At 33.6% G+C, this 27,095-nt stretch overlaps 1 protein-coding gene across 5 annotated transcripts in view; it reads left to right on the forward strand.

Annotated features, from left to right (window-relative positions):
* Usp7 (Ubiquitin-specific protease 7) overlaps positions 1 to 27,095 on the forward strand; it is a 780,393-nt gene that overhangs the window by 472,672 nt on the left and 280,626 nt on the right. For all 5 annotated transcript variants that reach the window (XM_089595056.1, XM_089595060.1, XM_089595061.1 and 2 more), the window contains one exon: positions 2,048 to 2,242. In XM_089595056.1, the coding sequence (XP_089451182.1) occupies positions 2,048 to 2,242 (195 nt within the window). The remainder of the gene's footprint in view (positions 1 to 2,047; positions 2,243 to 27,095) is intronic.

Here is a 27,095-nt window from a genome sequence, read left to right on the forward strand (position 1 = left end):
CACCTATCTAGGTTAGAAATAGAGTTCACATGGCAAAATGAGAAATAGGCAGTCGAAGCAGAGAAAGAGCTAATGAAAGTAGATAAAATATGCAATGGAGATAAATCTAGCAAGATATCATACAGAAAAAAGTGCATAAAAAGCAGTAAAATCGCTGGAAAGAGAGCATGCAGGCTCCTTAAACGACTGAAAATAACATGAAGAGAATATATTCGAGCAAAAGCTTGAAACTCATGGCCTTTAGTTCGATGAGAATAAGAAGGCTAAAAATACGAAAACACCTCTTTGTGTAGTAAGCATATTAAGTGCATGGTGCACACCATCATTAGTACTTCTTAACAGAAATCAATTCGAATAATGCAGTGAAAAATTATTTGTGGATACGGGTGCAAAAATATCATTTCTAAAGAAAAGGTGTCTTACAAAAACACATAAACGAATAACAGAGATAGAGCCCTTACAACTGGCATTACACATGGGGCACTTAGCACGCTAGGGACAATTAAGATACCAACAAATAGTATTATTGTTGGTATCCTGTGCATAGTCCCCGATAATTTCACGGTCAAGATGCGAAGCATTAATGTCTAGGACATTGCTCAATTGAACAATGACATCATAAACACCAAAGAAATTGCAGTACAATTCGAATGCATAGATCGTCCTAGAATATATAAGCCATAATGTCGAAAAATGATGGAAAGTCATCACAGACTCGAAATTACTAAATAAAAAAACAGTAGAACCATGTGACTATGTCATCATTAACCACTAACCTTTAAAAATGAAATTTTAGAAAATTTAGCAGCGGCACACTACATAAACGTCATCGACTTCAAATAAAAAATTTTCCAAATCAAAATAAACAAAACTGATGTACATAAAACAGCATTCTCAGATGCAAACGATCATTACCAGTCCAAGCGGATTCCTATAGAAAACTTGAAACCAAATAAGGCTTAAAAGACTCTACAAACGACTAGCTTACGCAAACCTTACAAGAACTAAAATATTGCCAATTATCTAATAAAGAAGTAAAAGTCTTTGTACATATACATAGTACGCAATAGTCAAATTAAGACAAAAAATATAAATATAAAAAGACTTCTACAAAATTAGGCAGCTAATCTCAAAACTGATTGGAAAAACAGTTGAGATTCAATGGAAAGAGCCATAAGAACAAGCATTTAAATTAAAAGCTATTCTGTGTAGCGAGCCAATACTCAAAGCTCCTAATGTAAAATGTAAATGAACCTTTCATCGTAATCACTGATTCATTAAATTATGCAATAGGCGCAATCTTAAGCTAAGGTGAGATAGGAAAGGATCACCCGTGCTACTACACATCAAGATCGATTTTTACCATACCTGTTTGGACATAAATTTACTGTTATTACAGATCATGAACCACTCATTAAACAGACAGCATACAAACACGCAAACACACATACAGAGAGAGAGAGAGAGAGAGAGAGAGAGAGAGAGAGAGAGAGAGAGAGAGAAAGAGTATAAAACTGTAGATATGTGGAGCTCTTGACGATGACCACTGTGGTCCTTACTATTTACATTCTAATACAAAAAATTTGATGACTTAACTGTTTTATTACAGTATCATTAGGATAGTGAAAAAAATTAATTAGTTATTGATTTATATTTCTAGAAATGTATTGAAAATTTTCGAATATGCATGACACTTATGAAAATAAATAAGAGAGACATGATTAGTAGGGGATGGTAAGGGGCTTAATAAATTGGAGGTCGGTGGTGGTGGGGAGTGGAGGGACGATGATGGTCCTTTGCTGGGGCTGCAGACTTTTATAAACATCGTAAAAAAACAAACGTATATTACCTTTATTTAATTTGTGAACTCACAGTAAGGGATGGTGGGCAGTTTTAAGCCTGCTCCACCAATATCACTAGTTAATATAGGTACATACATATGTATATATTTATATTAAAAGTATAATTTTGATCTAGTATCATTATTTACATGAATTATGAATTTTGATGTTCAGTCCATATAAAACCTGTAGCATTAATTTTTCAGTGGTGTAAATTTGATGATGATGTCGTATCACGTTGCTCAAAGCAAGAAGCTATAGAACATAATTATGGAGGACAGGATGAAGATGTTTCTATGACAGTCAAACATTGTACTAACGCATATATGTTAGTTTATATTCGAAATTCTCAATTGGAAAACGTCTTGCAAGATGTTCGAGAAGAGGATATTCCGCAAGAGGTAATTATAGTAAATTAAAAACTGTATAACGTATCAGTATATTAAAATTGCATTGGTTGTATAATGTATTTTAAAATAATTTTCAATTCCATAAACAGTTGATTTATGATTGTCAAGTGCAAAAATTAGGTTTGCTTTTTACTGATTCTTAAACAAAGTAAATTTGTGTCTTTAACAAAGCTGTATACATAGTGCAATGATTATGAGGCATAATGAAAAAAAATTTGGTATAGACTCTGTGCAGGTTATTTATGCAAATAAGTATCGTCTTTATTAAATAGCTTTTTTTTAAATTACGGTTGTACTCACTTTACATATTAATTTATATGTTCCAAGTCCCTTTATCAGTCAGGTGATACCAGTAAGACTTTAAAAATGTTATCTAACTTAGAAGAGATTTTAAAAATACATCTTAATTTGTTAAAGTTATTTGGCTTTCTTTTTTTTTTTTTATATAGAACCAGTGCCCCCCCTCCGTCTTAGCCCGAGACTCACCAAATGGAACACCGTACCGTAAAATCTTACATCTATTCCTGACCCTTCTCAAACGAAAGTCTTCGTTCAAAGTTTATTTGGTTAATAGCTGTAAAAAGTGAAAAAGCTATAGTTATGATAAAATGTACCGTGCGTTTCTTATGCCATAACATAATCGGTTGCCCTAAACAGCTGTTGATTTGCAGTTTCTCCTGTATAAACTACAAAAGGGGACTTTTTAAACTGTTAGAATTAAAAACTCACAAAAAATTTATAATTAAAAAATTTTTTTCTCTTATCTCACGACTTTATTACCAGAACAACTAAGTCCTAGAGCTTGATCTCTGTATGTTTTATTGCCACAAAAATACAAATGCTTATTCTACCTGTTAATGCTTCTTAAAGATTTAAGAAATTACTGCGAGGATAATAATAAAAAGCTTGTCTCTCACTCATCAAATTATTATTTATTGATTTTGATGCTACTACTTCAATCTTAATAACGTTTTGCGTCAGTTTCTTAACGCCTAAAATTCCATACGGCAGATATATTTGAAGTTTTCCTTTCAATTCTCTCTCTCTTGCGACTTTTGGCATTCTCTGGCTAGACATGTCTCCTGGTATTTCTTTCCAGACGTTAGCATTAAGAACACCTTTTTATGAGTGGCACCTGTCTATCTTGGTGGTTTAGAATAGAGTTCAACATAAGTCACTTGTTGAGTATAGAACAGTGTTGTCGGTAGCCAGGATACCCAGCTGCACGACTTCTAGTTCTATGCTTCATGCACTGCCGATGATCAACTGTGGTACTCGGTACTTTGCTCTTGGATATAATAACCAGACTTACTTAATTCTATTACAGGTATGTTGTATTTTACTTAAACGTCCCCTAGTGGATTCTACTAAACTAAAGTGAAAGACTAGCGTGTTTTACAAAATTTTCAACTTATTCATTGCTATTGTTATAAATTTTTTCAAGATAAAAACTATATAAAACCATCTATAAAGTGTTGAAAATAAGTATAAAAAATTTCAGCAAGATCGGTTGAGCAGCTTTCGCGGTTAGCAATTACAACGGTTTTAGCAATTTTGGTTTATACATTACAAGCGCCCCCCCCCCCCGTCTCGGCTTCGCACAAGAGTCACTAAACGGAATACCCTAGTGTATTGACATGTTATGTGAAACATTTTCAGTTAAAAATTTCTGACACTTCTCAGACCAAAATCTTCTTATTAAAAACATTTTTGTTCGGAATCCATACAGTTTATTTGGTCAAGTAAAAAGCTGTAAGAAGTGAAAAGAAAAATAATTATGTTGAAAAGTACTGTGCACTCCTTGTGCCCTAAAATTATAGTTGGCCCTATATAGCCGTTAATTTTGCAGTTCCTCCCGTGTAATCTATGAACCGGGCTTTTTTCAAGCTGCAAAGATTTAAAACTCACAAAAAATACGTAATTAGAAAAAATTTTTTTCTCTTATCTCACAACTTTATTACCGCAGCAACAAAGTCCTAAAGCCTAATATCTACATTTTTTATCGCCTCAAAAATACAAATAAGGTAAAAGTACGTATTATTGATACAAATTTCGATTTTTACGTTTCATTGACCAATATTAAATAAAAAAATAGTCATATGTTCATAATTTTTGGTTTTAATAGAAGCGCTATGCTCTTCTGAACAAATTGACATTTTTGAAATTAAATTTTGATGTAAAAAAACAATTTTCTAAGCAAATATTGACACGATTAAAATGTCCATAACTATGGAATAGCAAAAAAGTTGTGTCCATATTTATGAGACACAAGTCCCAATTATGAAATTTACATGTTAATTAAATGGGCTCGTGCGTTTCATAAATAGGAACATCACAAATTGCAGGTTATGTTTCAAACTGTCCGTATTATGAAAAACAGATTCGTAATAATATATTTTTCAATATAATAATGTTTGAAATTGTTTACTATTTTTGTTAATTTGATACGGTAGTATTATAGAGATTCTTCAGTATATTTTATTTTTATCATAAGAATTTTCATGCTTATTTAATCTTGAGTTTTCATAATAGGGACATGTTTCACGAATAGGTACTTTTACCTTACATATTCTACCTATTTAAAAATCTAGAAGATTCAAGTGATTGTCATAAGGGTTATGGTAAAAAGCTTATCTTTCACTGAATAAATTCTTTATTTATCGATGTTGATGCTGCTTTAATATCGATAAATGTTCAATGTCATTTTCTTGACGCCTAAAACTGTATTCAATAGATGCATTTAAAGTTTTCCTTCCAATTCTAAAGCTTCTTAAGTAAACTCTTTCTTGACTGAAATTTCCAGCAAACGTGATTGCCTGAATACCTCAGGGTGATCTTCTCTGGCTTGTTATTGTAGCACCACACTGGTTGGGAGGAAAATTACAACGTTCGAAGCTTTGGAGCTAGTTGTGGAGTTCTTTTCCGACGTCTCCTGGTATAACGTCGTAGACGTTGGTGTCTAAAGCACTTTCTTTTTTTGCAGGTTTGAAAAGATTGGTTCGTGACGCTTACTTGTTGGAGACTGTCCCGTTGGCTCAAGATTATTTTTCCTTCATAGCTGTTAGGTTCTCTCAGTACAGACCTTGAAGAGGATCGGTGATTGCTGGTTGAATGCTTAAAGTTGAGAGGATAATATAGGGTCGTCGGTCACTGGGGCTTCCAGCTTTGCGACGAACAACTCCGCTGGGGATGTCTGCCAGACTGACTTGGTTTAATAGTGGCTGGCTTAACATAGTCTTTTAGTTGACAAATCGTTTCCGAAAATGGTAGTAAAAATGTATTTGTTAGCAAGGTAGTTTAAACTTAGGTGGCCCTTAAAAGAACCGTTGAGATTGATGGTTAAGTAGGAAACGTAAAAACTTATAATTGCCCTGAAAAGGCCTTGTGGTGATACTTGCAGCCATTCCTTATTATTATTTTTGATGATGGAGAGCCAGCTGAGGGTAGCTTGACTCTTATCCTTAAAGTCTCTGTACGAAAACCATGATGGAGGGAGGTACGCCGCGGCGCGCCGCCGACCAAAGAATATCTTGTCTTTAGATCGTTCCCCGGATAACCAATCGCTCATCGTTAGTCAGGAAAGTGGGCCTGGAGAATACCTTCTCTGTAGGTATGGTGTTGGGGTGACCACTAAGAAGGAGGCCGTTATGGTTGCCCGTACTCTTCAGGGCTGTCTTCCCTGGCTTGCATTTGAACTTGAAAATTCTCCAACGGCACCCAGGCCGGATGGTTGAACAGCCTCATGACTCTGAAGTGTTGGGGAAGGTTGTGCTCTCCTGGTTTTTCTCCGGGGCCGTTGACGTTACGAACGCCCATTTTTCCGTAGCACCTGGTTATCTTGACGATCTGGGATGAAAAATCGATTTATTTTGCTTTCCCAATAAAAGAGTGTCATCGGTAGCCGGTATGCCTAGCTTCATGACCTATAACTTTGTTTTTGTTGTACTGCTGATGAGCGACTACGATAATTGACAAACTGATGGGGCATCTTACAACCACTTTTCACTATCTTTGATTTCGGGTGGCTTCATCTTTACCTCGATGCCACCTAGCGGATCCTACTGAACTTAAGCGTAAAGCTAGCTTATTTTTGCAAACTTTGAGCATTTATTGGTATTGTTATTAACTTTTTTCAGAAAAAAACTATGCGAAAACCATTTCGGAATCATCAAAAATCAGTATGCAAAATTTTAGCAACATCGGTTCTGTAGTTTTTGTGGTTATCAATCACAACGGTTTCAGCGACTTTGCTTCATATATTAATAAGATAAGATTGCATGTACCTGCCTCGGGAATTTTTTTTTTAATGTTAAGATTTATTTACTGTGTTTTTAGTAAGAAAAATAACTTCCAGGTTCCAGGTTCAAATCCTGGTTGACATGGCACTTTTGTTCAATTGCTACGTATGACAATTTTTCTACAGTTTCGTAGTTTTAACTGAAAAATTGAGTTGCTTCGGCAGTCTCGTACTGGATGGAAAATTTCGATAAATTCAATTACTCGCATTAATACTAACCTATCGCTAAAATTACATTAATTTTTAATATTCTGATATACCACATTTAGCAAGGCGTTGACTGAAACAATAGCTGAAATTATAAAACGTAGCAACTGAGATGGGGAGTTGCCGAGACCTCGTTGGCGAAATTGGTAACGCACTCTCCCGGTAAGAAAAGAGTTCCAGGTTCAAATCCTGGTCGAGGTGGCACTTTTTTTTTAATGCTGCGTACGACAATTTTTCTACAGTTTCGTAGTTTTAACTGAAAAACCGAGTTGCTTTGGCAATCTCGTACTGGATGGGAAGTGTCCATAAATTCAATTATTCGCATTGATACTTACCCTTCAATGAAATTACTTAATTTCTAATATTCTTATATACATAAGAAAAATAACGTTCGCCACTGATACACATCTAGCAAGGTTGATAAAGGTAAAAAAAGTTCCTTAAAAGTTGTTTTGCAAATGCCTTCAAGTCTAGCGATCGCCGTAAAGTAGATGTTTACCAGTAAGAATGACTACTTTAATGATTGTAACAAACAAGTTGATGTCCAGTTTATCAGATGAGGACACTAACTATTATTCATACTATTGTTTTTAAAGGCTTAGCCAATAATATTCTGAATTGTTTTAACTAAAATGAGTATGGACCAAACTTGTCGTATTGAAAAGCTTTTTTGCAGTTTTGAAAAATTTCACCATTATATGCTTCCATAAAAAATCCAACTTAAAAAACTTTTGGTATGTCAAGTGTTTCCACTTAATTCTGATGCAGTTTATCACGCACAAAGGTAAGAAAGTACGGCATTTCCTCTCGGGTGTGAGTTGCCTTCGGCTCTGATTTCAAACCTACAGAAAATGATGTCGTACGACGATATCCTGAAGCCTGTTAACAGTTTTTTTCTCTTTTGCCTCTAGGAATATGACATTTTTTATGTGATTTTCGAAAAAAAATGCTACATAGCCTCAGGTGAAAATTTACTTGCTGCGTATAACAACAATAATTATATTATCCTCTGTGAGTAATTTTAGCCTATTATTCGGGAGAGAACCACGCAGAAGATAAAAAAATACTATTCTTACCAGTACATTCAATATTTTTCGTAGAAAAAATGTTATACCTTGCTTCCCGAATATGCGAAGCTTAGTCGTACTTTTGGTGAGAGTGTTAAAAAAAGACTTTCTTCTTTGCTAATTTCTACAAATTTTACTGCAGTTATACATTTTTAGCTTTTTTATTCATTTGACAGTTAATTGATCACATACTATAATGACTACAATAAAAAAAAATTAACATGTGTCGTATTAGAAATGTTTCCGCTGTACAAAAGAATTATCATTGTGAGTAAATTAATAAAAAATGTGGAAAACTGAGCAAAAAAATCGGTAACTTAGTAATTATCTGAGCTCGACTCTGAGCTATAGAAACCCGAGGAGTCGTATGTTGGAATCACGTCGAAAAGTATCAGGATCTCATTTCAAAGTTTTTGCTACCTGATAATAACCCAATATGCCAAAGACTATCGATGAGTTGTTTAAACATTTAGAAATTAGAAATGATCTCCGAAAAATGTCTCGCGAGATAGTCAGTAAAGTAACACTATTAAGTTTGTTATAGCAAGTTGGATGATAAATCAAATAGACCTTATCATTATAATTGATAACGACCAAGGTATGCTATTAGGTAAGTTATAAGGAGTTCTACCCCCCCCCAGTTCCTTAGGGTTCTGGTAGAGGGAGAAGCTCATCGGATGTTGAGTGGAAGAGATTTCGTGGGTAGTAATGGGTGGAGACGCTCGTACTACAGCACGATTGGAAGAAGTGTGGGGAAGAGGCGGTGGGTGGTGGTAGGGGGATTAGGCCACTTTGTGAACAGGGAAGAGTATATCGCGTATTACTTTCTACTGATCAACGTTGGCTTACTTGACGCAGTACCTTGCTAAGGAATACAGCCAGCTAATGAATTTAAGTTAGAAATTGTTAGGATAGTATGTAAATGTGTTTGAGTAGTAACAAAATATTTAATTTAACACATACGTTTTTTAGTAGCTTACAACAATAATTACAAAAATTTCCATGGTCCTGAGCAGGTACTAATGATCTGACTTTATGTTAAAATGGTGGCTCAAGTTGGTCCAAGAGGATATCAGAAATCATGAGGGTTAGAAGGTGAGTGGAAAATCTTACCTAATTACATAACGGCAAAGTAACACAGTTTTACCTTATATTGTGAAGGGGGATGAGAATGGCCACGGGTATGATAAAAATAAGGGTAGCTAAATAAGACCGATATTATGCTTAAAAATAAGGAAAATCTAGAAGGGGTCAAAGGATTTTATAAAAATAGGTGTGATTTATCAAATATTAATTTGTCAATAAAAGTGATAAAATATTTTTATACACCATAATACGTAGTTCTCTTGTTAAAACAAAATTCAATTAAGAACAAATGTCTTATTGCCTAATTGGTTTGATAATTTATGTTTGAAAACTCATGAGGATTAAGTCATGATGCGGAAAAAATATATGTTGCTTTTTTAAAACTAATATATTAACCATCCAAACCAATGGATGATCGTTTATTCATGAAACTTTGTTTAATAAGTAACTTAAAAAGTTCAATGAGGGATTGAAACTAAAATCATAAGAGCGATTGTTAGTTATTAACGTAAAGTTAAATAAATTACATTGATAAATAACTTAATTTCTTAAATTTTCAAAACGAAGCTTGAATATTAAGTACAAAACAGCAATTACCATGACCAGCACTGAAAATGCTTAATGCAAAATTAAGAATCTACAAACCATAATAACTTTAATCATTTATATTTTAAGTCAGACTGTTCTTTAATTAAAATCATACAGTTTTCCGTATAATATGTGTGACACACAATTTTTTTTATCAGTTGTCTTGGACTGACACTATTACTATTCATTATAATTAGGATTAAAAGAATCATTAATTTTTTCTGTTTCTTGGTTGAAAATAAAAAACGTTATTTTACTGACCATTTTTGAATTCTGAACTTAGCTATTTTAACTTAAATCTGCAGGTAGTGTATATATGTATATTTTAGATGGACTTCACTTTCCTACGTGTTTCGCACGCCAACCCCCTCTTCTTCATGTAAGAATTATAACGACTTTATATTTAGTGCTTTTGAAGTAAATTTTAATCGAAAAACTTTTATTCAAAAAAATTTTAAATGTATAAATAAAGACACCTATCAGTGATTATATAATTACCTTCATTTTTATTTTAATAATTCTTCAATTCATAACATTTTTATAAAAACAATTACTCTTATGTTATCCTTTTAGACTTATTTCAAGACAAATTTTCTCCCTAGTCTTCTTATTTGGAAAGTAATAAAGGTGATAAAAAGGGAAATAAGTATAAAGAATTTTTTCACAGAAGATTTTGTTGATAAACAATGTTTTAATTTACTTGAATCGTAATTAATTGAAGCTACAAAAAATGGCATAGTTAGAGAAATATTTTTTTAGTGAAAACACATTTGATTAAATGTACATAAATTTGAATAATGATTAGACTAAGATTTTTATGGTCAAGCTAAGCACTTACCTTACGTAGGGATATTTTATTTAATGTCCGGAAATTGCAAGGGAAATAAGACTTTTGATAGTTTTAGGGGTTCTAAAATAGCGCTTATTCAATACGTATATACGCAATGATAGTGGTTAACAGAGCTCAGAGCTCAAAATATCTTATTTATGTGAGATCACTCATTTAAATAAGTGATTTATGAAAAAAAAGGTTATAATAGAGATATATTAAAACTTTATGGTTGACCTGAAAAAAAAAAAATATTTCATGTTATTTGCAAACAAAGCAATGAAATTTTCTTTGTGTATCATTCTGGAACATTGAAAAAACTTATGTAAGTACATTTTTTCAATGATTTGGTCTGGCATAGCATCAATATTGCTTGTGAGAGCTAAGCAAATCAAAAAACTTTTAGATGCCTGTTAAACTTGACAATATAGAGATCATATTTTAAAAATTTAGAACCGAAAAAAAGGATCGAGGATTGCATAAAAAAATCTTAGAACCAGTTGAGAAAAACGTTTTATGATTCTAATAATTGTTTAGTCAATAGTATTAAACTTTGTTCACGTAATACACTTTTTTAACTACAAGATTTTAAGTAAATTAAATAGAAGAACCAAAACTAACAGCATGGATAATTCAATGTATAAAGCTGTTGATAAATAAGGTAACATTTATTAAAACCTTCCCAAAGCAATGTTAAAAAAAATTTGTGGAGGCTTGCTGTCTAATGACCTTGAGTTAATAAAAGATATTTTAGTAGTGTTAGTTCGGAATTTAAGTTTATCAATCTGCATGTTGATGATACATGATGAAGAATCATTCACTTTATAAGGTGTAAAATAATAAGTTGAATAACTACAGGAAAAAAATAAATAGTGAAGTTCTTATTTCAAGAGTAACATTAAATACTGGAAATACTTTTCTATGGTTTAAATTTTTGAAAGTATGAGAAATGTTGTTACTAATTCAAGTGTGTCTTTAATTTATACATTCAGAGACTAGATTACAGTGTGGGTTATTGGCAAAAGAAAATGTGACATCAATAAAAATTAAAATAAATTTACGAGGGGTAATGATGTTTTTATTTTTTATATTAATTCGAACCTCTTATCTAGACTCAAGTCTGCTCGAGAAAGTCAGTATTTTGATCTATTACACATTATTTTACATAGAAAATTTTTGGGACTATTAGCTATTGAGGTAATTAGTTAAAGATAAATATTGGTTTTGTAGATTTTGAGAAGTCCACAGGTTTTATTGTATTGAGTTAAATTATTTTAATTTTTTTAAACATTCTTGATGAAAAGTTTTGGTCATTAGGCCATTGTGAAATTTTGTGTGTACTTATTAGTTAGAGGAAAAGTGTTCGAAATTGAACTCAGTAAGATAGTGGACTGTATAATTTATATCGCACGCCGGATTTGAAGGAGCGTGAAAAGGATGTAAATAAAAAGGACACAATAATAAATGCTCAACAAACTTTTAAACACTTTAGCCGTTTATTATGAAAAAACAATCTCTCTATTTGATTTTACTTTAACAAGTCATAATACTTGCTTACTTGCAAGATCACGAGCAGGAAGAACTAATTTATGAGTCAGACGGTGAAATTACATGTCAATAGAAAATGTGAATCGTTTTCGTTACAGAAATCTTACATAAAAACGATACACGGGAAAATTATAAACACGAGCGCAAAGCGACTTACCGAAAAGGGCGTTTGAGGCTGACTGACGATAACCGCAGCAGCAGCAAGCTGCTGGACAAAGGTAAGTATAAACAGAGTCTATTAGTGTATTAATAGACGCGTGCACGCTTATGATTGGCCCTTATAGGTAAGAGAATATCCTAAAGTGCAAGATTTCAAATCTCACAAACTAAATTTTCTATTTACATCAGCATAATGTTACTGATGTTGCACATAGTCCCAAGGTTAATAGACAGAAGTGTAACGAGTGTATATTAATAACAAGTCTTAGAAGGACAAAAGGGTGGATCGCATTCCACTTACAAAAATTCTAAATAACGAAAGTTTTTTTTTGTTGATATAATGACATTCTGCTGGTAACAATCAGTAATACTGATGTTTTACATAGTCCCAAGGTTGATAGACAGGAGTGAGACCAAATGTGCATCAAAAGAAATAATATACAACTAAGTACCGTGTGAATAAAGCAGTGGAACGCTTTCCACGTACAATAGCAAATAATTCAAAAATCCAAAAAAACATAAAAAACAAATTACTGACAATTTTATATATATTTTCGCAAGGTTTGTGACTTTTAGATATGAGATTTAATAATCATAATAGTAAATGAAAAGAAAATAAATTGATCCAAATAAGACTAATTATTATTGTGTCCTGACTCAAGTTCAGATACCGTACGCAATAATATTAGTTTTTTATATTGGCCTTACAAAACTAGATGAAACGGTTCTAATCTTGGCGACTCTGATGAGAGACTTGGTATCCTTATAGACTTCAACAACCATGCCTAAAGGCCATTTACCAGGTGGAGAAGACTCGTTTCTTATGAGCACGAGATCACCAGGCTTAACCGAGCGTTGAGGATTTAACCACTTGCAACGACTTTGTAAAGTGGAAAGGTATTCAAGTGACCACCTTTTCCAGAAGACTTGGAGAGATTTTGTCACTAGCTTCCAGCGTTTAAGTGGCGATACCTTTTCAGAAGAAATATCAGGCTCTGGCACAATAAATAATGACCTCATGATCAAGAAATGAGCAGGAGTAAGAGGATCAAGCTCAGAGGAATCATCATTAAGGCAAGCCAAGGGCCGATAGTTGAGGCATGCATCTATTCTACACAATAAAGTAAAAAATTTAACTACTGTCAAAATCTGATCGCCAACTACACGCTTCAAATGATGTTTAGCGGATCTGACTGCTGATTCCCACAAACCCCCAAAATGTGGAGCAGAAGCAGGAATGAAGTGCCACTGTGTACCTGATTTATCTAATTCATAGGCATATGCCAATAATTGCATGGACAGATGCATCTAACAAAATATCAATTTTATCCAAACTGTAAGATTCTGGATCTGCTAGAATTACATGCTTTCCATAATCTAAGCTTGCCAAACGACTACCCAGAGGTGGTTCGTAGGAAGAAATTTTTGGCACGACTAACGCATCAACAAGGTACTCAAAACCAGACTCAAAATGAGGCCTAAATTTGAAAGCAACTGATTTACTAGTATCCATGGAAATCAGTCCACCCACTCCTGACAGAGTCGTACTAACTGATCTCGGTTTCAAATGCAGTATATCACAGAGAGATTTAGTGATAAGACAACTCTGTGAGCACTGGTCAATGAGAGTTCGTACTAATATGCGAGATTCATCAGTGGCATACACAAAAACACGGTCAGTAGCTAGAAGCACCTTGGGTGAGACGATTTTATTACTACTACATGACTGTACATTCACACTAGACTCTGAAGAAATCTGAGCTTGGTTTTGTACAGTAAAAGAGTTCGTCAAGTTATTCACAGATATTGTGTGCTTATTTTTAGCAGATACAGATGTAGAGCTGGACTTATCCCCTCTGTGCATAATGGTGTGATGCCTTTAGTTGCAGTGTGAACACTTATTATTAACAGAGCACTCCCGATTAAGGTGAGGACCAAAACAATTAACACAGAGACGATGGAACTTCAGAAATTTCCATTTGTCGCTCCACTCCTGTGATTTAAATGAATCACAAGAGACAAGATGATGTTTTTGATTACAGAATTGACAAACAATGGAATCTGAAACAACTGTCTAATGTGCAGTAACACCCGATATAGGCTTACCACTAGAAGATCCCATATTTTTAGAAGGAGTAGTTGCGCGAATATTTACAATCTTATTTACAGGTTTACAAGGAAACGATTCCATTGTAATGATTCGTGCCGAAATAAAGTCTCGTAGTTGACCTCAAGTAGGAGGATCACTGCTACTACCTAACATTTTTTGTCAATCCTTGTTCGTTTGAAAATCAAATCTACTAACTTCAAGAGCGATAAATATGTCAGCATCTCCTACTGCTCTCTCTAAAGATGTCAAGGAATCAACAAAACTTATTATCTCCTTAGATATGCGCTTCATTTCAAAGCAAGAACTGCCTCTCATAGCTTGACAACTGAGAATAGTAGTTGTATACGTATTAGTGAGACGACGTTTATTATCATAATACCGGGTTATGGTATCCCAGGCCTGTATATAACTCTCTTCAGACAAGGGTATATTTTTAATGAGGTCTGAAGCTTCACCCTAGATGCGCTCTTAGATGTTGATATTTAATAATAGCTGGTAATTTTTGCTTCCTATGGACTAAAGCCCTATAAAAATCGCGAAAATTCTCCCAACTAGCAAAATCACCATCAAAGGATGGCAAGTCTATTGAAGGTAAAGAAGAGAAACTCTGAAACGAATTAACATTGGCATCGGCAGGAGGTAAGGTGCCTGTTGGATTCGAATGATCATTAAGCGAATTAAAAAAATCGTTAAAATCACCCTGAACTGAAAAAAAAGTATCCTCCACCACTTCATAGCACTCATTTTCAAAATAATCATGAGTTGTGGGTAAAGGTTTTATATTCATAATATCATCATGAGTAGATTTAAACTGTTCAAAAGTACCTCTGAGTTGTTGAAGTCTAGAGTCAGCTTGACCCCTGGTCATTTTTACCTGTTCAAGTTTCTTAAAGTTTGTAAAGGAACCTTTAATTTTGTTAAATAGTTTAACTTATACCTCATAAAGGTTATCCATTTTGATAAGGAAAATTTCAATTCAATGAATAAATATTCAATAAATAAATAAAAACCGCGCACCGTAGCCAAATTTGAGTCAGATAAATGCTAACTAATTCAACAATAACGCTAAACGACGGTAGTGTTCTTAATTTTTACAAGTGCTTACATAAAGTTAAGTTCACAAATATATATTTAAGTCAATCGGTAAACAAAAAAACGAAAAACTATAAGGAACTGATATAACATACCACAAAATATACAATTTTACAAACCGTGTAAACAGGACCAAGTATTCGTAGTTATGTTGAGTTCGAAAGACCTGCAGGACTTGACAGCAGCGGTGCTGACTCAATAGCCTGTATAAGTTGGCAGCAGCACACGCTGAAGATGAAAAGACCCGTGGAGCCAGCAGCAGCAGCGGTGTTGTCTCAATAGCTTGCAGAGGTAGGCAGCAGCACACGCTGACGACGACCAAAGCACGAGCAGTAGAAGCGGTATTGTCACAACAGCCTGCAGAGGCAGGCAGCAGCACACGCTGAAGATGAAAGGATTTGTGGAGCCAGCAGCAGCAGCGGTGTTGTCTTAATAGCTTGCAGAGGTAGGCAGCAGCACACGCTGACGACGACCAAAGCACGAGCAGTAGAAGCGGTATTGTCACAATAGCCTGCAGAGGCAGGCAGCAGCACACGCTGAAGATGAAAGGACTTGTGGAGCCAGCAGCAGCAGCGGTGTTGTCTCAATAGCCTGCAGAGGCAGGCAGCAGCATACGCTGACGACGACCAAAGTACGAGCAGCAGCAGCGGTGTTGTTACAATAGCCTGCAGAGACAGGCAGCAGCACACGCTGAAGACGAAAGGACCCGTGGAGCCAGCAGCGGCAGCAGTGTTGTCACAATAGCCTGCAGAGGCAGGCAGAAGCACACGCTGACGACGACCAAAGTACGAGCAGCAGTGAGTCCCCTATGTAAACAATGGACTCGCTCGCACCCGACGACAAACGAACAAAGAAAAGAGAGAAAGAGATATGGCTACATGTGTGTGTGTGTGCGTACAGACTACGCGCCGGCGCGTTGACCGCGTCAGCCTCGTCGCCCGAGAAGAACGCAAAAAAACTCCAAGATGGCTGATAAAACGACCACGTGTCTTACACAAAAGGAAAATGTCCTACACCTATATTTCACCTCCCCACATCTGGCTCGAAGGACCATGTTCGAAATTGAACTCAGTAAGATAGTGGACTGTATAATTTATATCGCACGCCGGATTTGGGGGAGCGTAAAAAGGATGTAAATAAAAAGGACACAATAATAAATGCGCAACACACTTTTAAACACTTTAGCCGTTAATTATAAAAAATTAATCTCTGTATTTAATTTTTCTTTAACAAGTCATAATACTTGCTTAAATGAAAAGGGCGTTTGAGGCTGACTGACGATAACCGCAGCAGCAGCAAGCTGCTGGACAAAGGTAAGTATAAGCAGAGTCTATTGGTGTATTTATAGACGCGTGCACGCTTATGATTGGCCCTTATAGGTAGGAGAATATCCTAAAGTGCAAGATTTCAAATCTCACAAACTAAATTTTCTATTTACATCAGCATAATGTTACTGATGTTGCACAGAAAGTATTAGTAATTCTAATATCTTTGTTTAGTATTCATCTTTATCCATGCAAGCAGTGAATTGCCCTTTACTTGATTGTGTAAAAACGTGAGGATTATTTTTTTAAAACCTACTAACATACCTAAGTTTGCATTTACACAGCGTAAAATGAGCAGAAACATGGTTTTTGTAAGTGTGGAATGTTATGAACATCTTGTGTTATACTGTGTTTAATCTATTATGAAAGTCTCACTTGTGAAGACTATATTCCCAGTTATTAAGAATATTTAATGCATGTTTATTATTACAAACATTAGGAATAATATGGTTTGGACCCAAGGATACGATATCTTTAACATTGTTTAGAACAGAAACATTGGTTAAATTATTAATTGAACTCTTGTGATTATTGTAAATGCCGTCATTATCGTTAACACTATCATGACTATTAAGACTATTGCCAGTGATATTGATGAGAGAAGCTGTCAGCTTTTTAAATTTCTTTTCATGTTTGTAACGATTTTTTAAATATGTTTTCTAGCATTTTTTGTCAGTAAAAGTGTAAAATTTGATTCAGGTATTAGACTGTGAATTACAAGTACGTAAAAAATTAAAAAGATTAGTCTTACAAGAATAATGACAATAATTACTGTAAATATTGATAACCTATATTTTTGAATTTGAAAGCTCTTTCAGCAGTTTATCTACATTAATGAGTAGTTTATGCTTGCATAACGTACTGCAAAAGACGAGATTTTTCAGCTGCTTTAACAAGCATTATAAGTATTTAACGGTATAACATCTTGATGTCTGCTACGGAGGAGACAACAAAATAGTGTAGAATATTTTGTTGCCTGTAGCTGAGCATTAAAAACGGTTGGCGTAGGACAACGATGTAAATGGGTGTCTTGGCCTTTATGAGATCTAGGGTGATTGAACAAGATAGTATAATTATGATTGTCCTCTATAACTCGACAAGATGTGAGTTAAACATGATTGTACGCCTTTTTTCTGTTTTTGTTAGGTAGATGACACTAACAATCATAATTAATCTTATTTCCGTAAAAGGAAATATTCACGACCCACTTATTATCACACAAATCCTTTCATATTATTAATATTATTATTCTAAGACAGTCACTGGCTTAGAAGAATTTCCCTAATTTAAATGTTTATCAATAAACATTTAAAATTTAGAATTTTCTTTTTATTAAAAAGTAAAATTTAAATCTATTTTCTCAGTACCCAACTACCAGAAGTCCCAGAGATACTGTTCTACATAGTCAACATGGGAAATTGGAGCAAGTTTCTGAGCTCCACCGGTTATACGACTCCTTAAAATATCCTCTTATGTTTATTTTTTGAAAAAAATTGATATTCTACCAATACACTACTTCTCAGTCTTGCGAACAAAACTGTTTCTTGCATGCAATTTCACTCTTGTAGATTTATGTTAAAATTGATACCATAAATTGCCTGCCTTGTTGTCAGAATTTACTCAATTAAGTTGTTCTTTGTAAGATGGCAAAAATGATCACAAAGCGTTTGTTTCACTTACGCACACATCAAAAACAAATACGTTCTCAAAACTTAATTTATCTGTGAGATGCAGTAAATAATAATAGTAATATTGAACCCACTAGTATCGGATAGTCAGTGATTTTACCTCTCTCATTCACTTGCTCACTGCGATACTTGTATGAAAATCAAAATGTAATGGCGTACGTACGTGCGTTTAGGCGTCCATGTTTACTTACCACTTTTTTACCCTAAGTTATCAGAAATGAATAATTAATTACACAAAATTAAAAAACTCTCAGACATGCATGAAATTGTTTCAAGGATTTTTCATTTGAAACGAAGAAAACCTTTAGATGCCCTCACTGAGAAAGCAATATATGGTGAAGTTGATGCTCGGATCTACAACATGCACATACTTGAATAACTAAAAACAAAAATTCAGCCTGATGGAATGAAAAATAATATTTCAGCTGAATCACCAGATTCTTAACAAGATCCTTTCTTGTTTAATATTCTTTAAAAAAGTATGATTCATGGGCCGTGTAGTGAATTCAACATGGCTTTATTATCCATGGATAATAGAAAATTAACGAAACCCTATCCTCGAAATTTTGTGAAAGAATTTTTAAGTGTAAATGATTGCTACCCTACGTATTGTAAAAGATCTCCTGCAAGTGGAGATTATAGTTTTGTAGTTACAATTCGTAGTTAAAATACACCAATCGGTAACCGTAGGGTTGTACCGTACTCATCCATCTTATGTCAATGTCTGAACGTTCAGATTAATGTCGAATTTTATCATTCAGTACAGGCAATTCAATATATTTCCAAACATATCAACAAAGGAACGAATCGTGCTTTTTTTAAGTTGAAAACATCGATAAAATTGAAAACAATGCCAATAGACGATATATTTGTTTTCTAAAGGATTTAAGTGTTTTTTTGATTTTAAAATTCACGCATGGTACCCTACAGTCTTAGATGTAGATAAAAATCTTTAAAAAGTCTATATCAATTAGCAAAATATTCAGAAAGTTTTCCACAATTCGAGAATAACGACGTTGACTGAGTTTTTTAAACTTTGCGTAAGAAATGATTTCGGTGAAACTCTTTTGTACACCAAAGTAGCTGCCTATTATCGATAAAATAATAATAAATTTATGAAAAGAAAACAAGAAAATGATGTTTCAGGCTGGCCAGGAGTGAAGAAAGATTCAGCCATAGGTAAGTTTAAACAGTTTTTTTACCTATTTAGAGTGCTTTTATCTTTAAATGTTACTCCAATATGTTCGAAACCCAACTTCATTTGAGTACTTAAAAATCGTTGATGGTGTTACTTATACAACTTTTAACGCTGCCTGACACTTACTTGAGTTATTGCAAAATCATGATTGATGGAAAAAAACACTCATAGATTCTGCTTTGTCTAAAAATCAATCTGAACTTAGTCTTATTTGCAATCATTTTAGTTTCTTGTAAGCTATCGTACTCTCAAATTTTGTGAGATGTGTTAAAATAATTATTATCCGAAGAAATTGTTCACTGTCGACTAACTCAACTTAACGATTTTTACTTCAAATTCTCTGAAAAAATGTTCAACACAGGTTTTATTGAAATTAAAGACAAGGTTATTTCTAATTCAGTAAAAAAATTTGACTGAATTTGCGCTTAATTTACTAGTTTAAGAGAAACTCTGTTGTTATATTCCTTTCGTGTATTTCATCAGACGTGATTACAATTGTAACTATTTAAATAATTTTTTTGAGCGAAATCTTCCAAAGTTGGTTCCAGATCAAAGAAAAGCTTTTGATTGTATAATTAAATGATACTGAAAAAATCTTTTTCCTGTATGCTCTTGGAGGCACTATGGAAAAAATCCCAATGAATCTAATGTTGACCAAATCAAGATTTGCTGGAAAACTTTATCTTGCTGTTGCATCTTTCAGCATTGCTCGCACTCTCTTGAGTGGAGATAGAACAGCTCACTCCACCTTTAAGCTCGCATTATGTGTTTTTATTAGAGAAGATTATACGTGTCTGATACGTAAAAATGGCTCTTTGAAAAAATTCTTTGATATACACTATGTATTGTATGGAAAAAGAGCACAATTTGTCACAGAGCTTATATTAAAGCCATTAATGAAACATAACAAGATTTAAAATCAAACCAGAAATTAATGGGTTGCGTGACATTTGTTTTTCCTGGAGATTTTCAGCAAACATTATCAGTAATTCCAGAAGAAACTAAATTTGATATCATGTATTCTTGTTTAAATTTATAATTCTTCTGGCATTATGTGTAGTCTCTTCATATACGTACTAATATGAGAGCATATCTTTGTGGAGGAAACACAGAATTTTTAAAACAGTTGTTGAAAGATGGCAATAGTTTGATGGAAAACGAAAACAGTTTTACCACCATAGATCAATCGATTGGACAACCCTCTATGTTCTAATTTCTAAAGCTTACTCGAACATTGAAAATTGACCTAACAAATCACACTAATGGTTATGTGAGATAATTTGATCGAGAACTGCTACAGCAAAGGACATAAACAATAAATTTTTTTAAATGTATGCTGCTGATTTTCGAGAGTACCTCTATATTGATTAAGTCAGTGTAACTGAAGATGTTGTTAATTATCCTTAGGGATTTTTAAATTCCCTAACTCTATCAGATTTTTAACCTCATGAGTTGAGCTTAAAAGTTGGATCTTCAAGTATGAATTGGATCTACGTAATCTTTAACCCTTGCAGGTGTGTAATAAGACCATACTTGAAATGAAATTTTTGTGAAATAATGATGTAGAAGCTACTTTTTCAACAAGTTTATCATCAGGATAAATAATTTTTATTCCTTGAAACTAGACGACACCAACTAATGTACCTTTTTAGTTCAAGCGCTTACAATTTCCTGTCAAAGTTTCTTTTGCCATGACAAAGAATAAGTCGCAAGGACTTTTTTACGTACGCAAACTGCTTTTTACGTAAACAGCTGAATGTCGGGCTTTTAATAACTGGTGATCTACGTCATAAGATTGTTTTAATTTCTTCTAGGAATACAACTAAAAATAAATAAACTAAAGTTTTGTAACTAAAAAAATAGTTTTAAATTATATTTCTTATTAATTTTGAAGTTTTACAGCTTTACTAAATAAAGCAATTATATATTATGGCGTAAGAAAGTGCAAATCAACGGTTCTTTTTAACAATTATTTTATAATGTAAAGAGAGCACGGTACTTTTCAGCATGATTAGATTTTTTAAAACTTTTTTACAGCTTATTATTATTATTATTATTATTATTATTATTATTATTATTATTATTATTATTATTTGACCGAAATTGCGTGGATTTGAAACAAATTTTTTTTATGAGAATTTTTTTATTTAGAAAAATGTCAAAAATGGATGTAAAATTTTAAACTGAAAACGTTTTACACTACGTGTCAACACACTGTGGTAAATATCTTCCTGTATTATAAAGTTAAACGTGTGGGGCATTCCGCATAACACCTCCACATAACAATATTTATTGTACAAATATCTCCAGTACCATGCTGAAATTCATTTTATTTTGTAAGTTAAATTATTATATTTTATTTACGTCTGTTATCAACCTCTCTTGATTATTTACTACAGACCCACTAAAGCTTTTATGACAGCCATAATTAACTTATCTGAGAGGTAATTTATAGATTTTGTATATTATTATTATTATTACTTACGCAATTTATGTATTTCAATTGAAAAAAAAAATTTTCTTTTTATTTAAAACCTTTTGCCTCCTACCCCAAAGCTCACGTGAAAGATTATAATTCACTAATAGAGGGTTGGTGCGCAAATCGCGCAGGGGACCGAAACTCCACTAGTATATGTATATACATATTATTTATAATACTTTTAATTTCTTATATTTTTAATGAATTATGTAGAAAATAAAATAAGACTGAATATTAATTTATAAATAACTGTTCATATATAATTAATTAAAAATATGAAAAATTTGAGTATTATACATGTTATTAATATTTGGTACGAAATAGTCTTTTTTCAAACAAATAGATACTTAATTATTATTTATACAATTTTGCAGTTTTATTATATATGTATTATAAATAACTAAATAAATATTTGATTAGTAATAAGTATATATATGTATATATAATATTTACCGTAAATGTTGAAAACTAGAGTTTCATTGATTATTTTGATTAACATATTTATATAAAATATAAAGCTTACTAAAAAAATTTATTTTGAATTTTACTTATGATGAATAAAAAAAAATGTTTAACTAAATATAAAATATCTATTAACAAAGTTATAGAGTAATTTAGTAAGTTTATTAATTAATTTCTCAATTCATTAATTTATTGTTAGTATTTGAAAATAAAATAACTGGTAAAAGAATCAAGTATCTCTTGCATGATATGCGATCATTCTTGTATATGAGATGTCAAACGGCTCAAAACGTCGTCAAGGCAAGGTTTTAGTCGAAAGACTTTGAATCTTTAGAATAAAAGTATTAAAAAAGTATCTGGTATGCAAATTACATATCTCTTACAAGATATGCAATCAATTTTTCTTCACTAGGTACCAAATGACTCGAAACGTTGTTGCGAGGATTTGTTTGAAAAATTCAGAATCTTGATGATAAAAGTATTTCAAGATAAAATAACTCGTTAATAAACTGCATATTTCTTACAAGATATGCAATCAATTTTCTCTATTAGATATCAAACGACTCGAAACATTGGGGCAAGGTTTTGGTCGAACGATCTAAAATCCTTATAATGAAAGTATTTGAAAGTTAATTAGTTTTAATAATTAAATTTTTTGTTAATAATTTTTCTTGTTAATACTATGTGAATGAAATCAAACTCATAATAGATTTATTTTAAAATTTATACTTCACACAATTATAATTGAAACTTTAAATGTTTTGTTACGTACGATATGCAAAACATATCATACTGACTTCCCCTGGTAACAGCGAGGCTACCTTAGCAATACGGCACTAACGGAAGCGGAACAAGATAATATAAGGCTCAGCGAGCCCCAAATCGTGGCAGTCGAGTGTTATCAAGAGAGTCAGACGTTATTCAGGCATTCGAGTATTATCAAATCCAAACACCGGGTGAAATCATAAGGACACGACGAGTCTTAGATGAAAACACACGTTATTATTTTGTTTGCTCCCCCTTTTTAGTGTTTTGTTTTCTCTTAAAATCCGAAACGAAAATCACGCGAGATAACTGACTAGAATACGCAGTGAGCTAGGAAAATTTTTGCATTCCAAACACAAAACAAAGGGATTTTATTAGTAGGATTTGTAAAGATACAAGAAACATCCAGGAATAACAATTCACAGCCATATCGGTTGAAAAATTTATCACTATTTTTATTTTTTTTTTTTTTTAACTAAACAGACAACAAATATTTCTCAAAGAATATTTCTCTACATTGACCACCAAACGAGAATACAGTGCATAATTTAAAGAAATCAAGTAAAAGACATAACAGTGCTCTTTTACTTTCTTGCCTCGTTTCCTGGTATTCTTTTTGTCCGATTACTCTTAAGTTGCGACATAGGTAATTAAACGCTGCCCCACAAGTAGGAAAATACATAAGATATATCACAATCAAAAAGGAAGTTACGACTCATGACATATATATTCCCTGTATTATATAGTTGTATTGACGAAAGTGAGTCTCAGCTTCCCTCTCCCCCTTAGCTCCCCCCTCGATTTACATAGTTATTTGCTTGTTATTTCTTCGTTAATTAAATTATATTTGAGTAACATCCCCCCCCGCTCCCCCTGCTTATTCTCAGCTCCCCCTCCACCTTCCCCCTAAAAATACTTATTTATACATTATTTTACCATCTCAAATGTAAAAAAACATATGTAATTTAGTACCCAAGTCATACCTTGTTTTTAGGGTTTTTCAAGCCACTGATCATAGGTCCCCCTCTGTCTATTCTCTCCCCCTTACTCACTATATGTCTCAAAAGAATCATTATTTATTTAACTTAATTGAATTTTTACATTTGGAATCTCTTTCTGGTCCATGTGTACTTTACCCAAGTATAAAATTCTTGATTACCTTAGGATTTTATTTACAAAAAGACATAATTCAGGAGCAAGTATAATTAAATAGACAAACACAATGAAGCTTTCAAAACAATGATTCATTCTGTTAATTTAATGATGTAACATTTCATGGGTCGTTTTAACCCATCTGTTCTTTTAAAACCCTTTCCACATTTTTCCCAATTTTTTTTTTTCATAATTTGTATGAATTAACATATGTCTGTTTCAATGTGACGATCTTTAAAGTTACATATTTTTGAATTACTAAAAAATTTCTTGCTCAACAATATTGTCACTTTCTGATTTATCCTCTGAATCAATTTGAATAAAAATTCTTTTTGGATTCTCACATCTGATAAAGCAACGTATAATTTTCCGTGAGAGAATAAAGGTTTTTTAATACACAATCCTAAGGAGTTAAAACTCTGTTCTTGTGATTTGTTGATAGTTAGAGAAATTGCTAATACAAAGGGAAACTGTTTCCAACAAATGGTAATGATGATAAGGTGCCAGTATTCAATATTATTCTAGAAATATAAACTTTGCTACCTTTTTTTCACCCATTATTATTTATGCTTTCACATTATACTGAAATAATTTTGTTATTTTTAATCTTGTGCCGTTACAAAGACCGTCCGATTTACTTAAATTTCTTATTAACATTACTATAAAAATTATTTTCAATTTTAATTTGTTTGGTGGGAGACCTTGTCCGATATTATTCAAAAATTCTATTGGAAAATCAGTATTTATTTTATCATCTGTTTTATTAACTCCTTTGTGAGTCGCGTATTCTGCTGTTGTGATTTTATTCTCAGCCTGCATTGATAATTACACGAGTAATGTCATTATTTTGTCTACTCTAATCTGTTAGTAGAGGGTTAGCGCGCGGAGTGCACAGTGGGGCGTCAGCCCCACTAGTATATATATATATATATATATATATTGTAATGTGTCGTGCCTTGTTCACCTTGCAGTCGGCAGCAAGACACGGCACATATAAACTTCTGCTTTATTATTGCTTTAGTATAGGGCTAAATGCGTAGAATGGATAGCTGGCAATCAACATACATAAATGGGCGAGATTAATATTGAGGCATTTATTTGCATTTAATACTTACTCAGAACTTAACATTAATTCTATACAAAGTTCACCCTGCCTAACTATCCGACCTGGCCTGACTTTATGCAGCCTTAGCCCTGCGGGTGCAGGTTCGGCAGTTGCTGCTCGGCACAATGCTTATGCATGGTAGGGACGGAATATATAGAAAATAGGCCTACCGTTCTCACAACTGCAGGGATCTTTCAGCAGCACTAGCTTTGGGAACCGGGAGATCCGACGAGCAGGAGTTGGCACTTGGACCCAACAGTCCTTGGTAGTGTGTGTGAAGGTTGTCTTAGCAGTCCGGGTCGTCAACAGGTAGCCGTTGCTGTGCGTCCTGTTGCCGCTCAGTGCAGTATACAGTGTTATCTCGCACTCACGTCAGTGGAAATATATGACACAATTATGCCCTTGGATCACACGTCCCGACGAAAAGCAGACAAGACGGAGAGTGTCTTTCTTGTTGGCCTGCCGATTCGTGCTGCCCCGATACCGTAGCTACCTGCATAAGTATGCGTTGATGCGCACACAAACCCGCCGCTGCACATGGTCAAGAGCTGGCAGTGCTGCCTATAGTAGAGATGGGTGAAGCGATAGGTCAGTACAAGGGGCTTGGGTAAGGTAGTGTTGGTGTGCATTGTACCGCCTCTCCTCTTGTCTGCTACTACCACATACATTGCTACTGTGACGTCGGTTTTCCACGTCATAAACCCCCCTTCACAAACCTTAGCTTCACCCAGATTTTTCCACCGGTCCTAAGGGGTGAGCGATCATTTAAGCTAAATACTCTATGAGAACGGGTGTGTAAGTTGTCGTAGGGTATTTGTTTGCGTGTTAGTGTAGCAGATCGTCTTCTTCTTCAGGATCCAGCAGGAAATACTGGTCGGCCTATATTGATGGCCTTGTCAGTGTAATAAGCGGTGTATTGTCGTGGTGTTGTGTGCGATGTCAGTGTAGAGCACTAGTTATTACCATTTCCCTACTGTCGGATAGTCTTATATGCAGGTGCACTCGCTTGTGCTTACAATAAACGTAAAAGTAACATTCGATGCCCGATATCGATGGATGTCTTATTATCGGATACAAAAAAAGTGAACTGCGGCAATTAATTAAAAGTTACACAAATTGAAGGAAAAGACTCTTTTTTTTTCGAGGATTAAAAAATTATGTAATTAAGTAAACTTTTAATGTTACGAAACAAAAAAAAAAATGACTTCGTCCTTTTTGATTGATCAGAGCCGTAAGGGCTCTTTTCTGCTCCCACCATAAATGCTATAGTGCTATTCGCACCTTACAATTTTATTTACCTGCCCTTCGGTACCTCCCTGTGCCCAAACTCAGCCAACACCTTGGCTGGTAACAAGACGATGGAAATCACCAAGCTGCAGTAAGAAAATGGGACAGGAAAGGTGTGTGGAAAAAAAATATATGCCGCCATCCGCCGCAATTAGGATAAGCATATAGATCTGCCTGACGTGCTAGTCGCCGTTTCCAATGAAAAAAATTATTTGCTCGTTATTTGGTCAGTCATTCGTTTTTATTTTTCTTTAGTGTGGGTAAATAAATTGTAAAGCCTTTATCTTTAGGTCAGAGGTTTATATTTACTACAAAATATTACTTAATATCAAGAATAAAAGAAAAATTTATAATATTAAAAAATGACAGAACTTAGTAACAATAATAAAAAATACATCCT

Source organism: Copidosoma floridanum, unplaced genomic scaffold, assembly GCF_036245765.1.
Source record: "Copidosoma floridanum isolate Cflo_tuat_1 unplaced genomic scaffold, Cflo_Japanese_pri ptg000024l, whole genome shotgun sequence".
NCBI lineage: Eukaryota > Metazoa > Arthropoda > Insecta > Hymenoptera > Encyrtidae > Copidosoma > Copidosoma floridanum.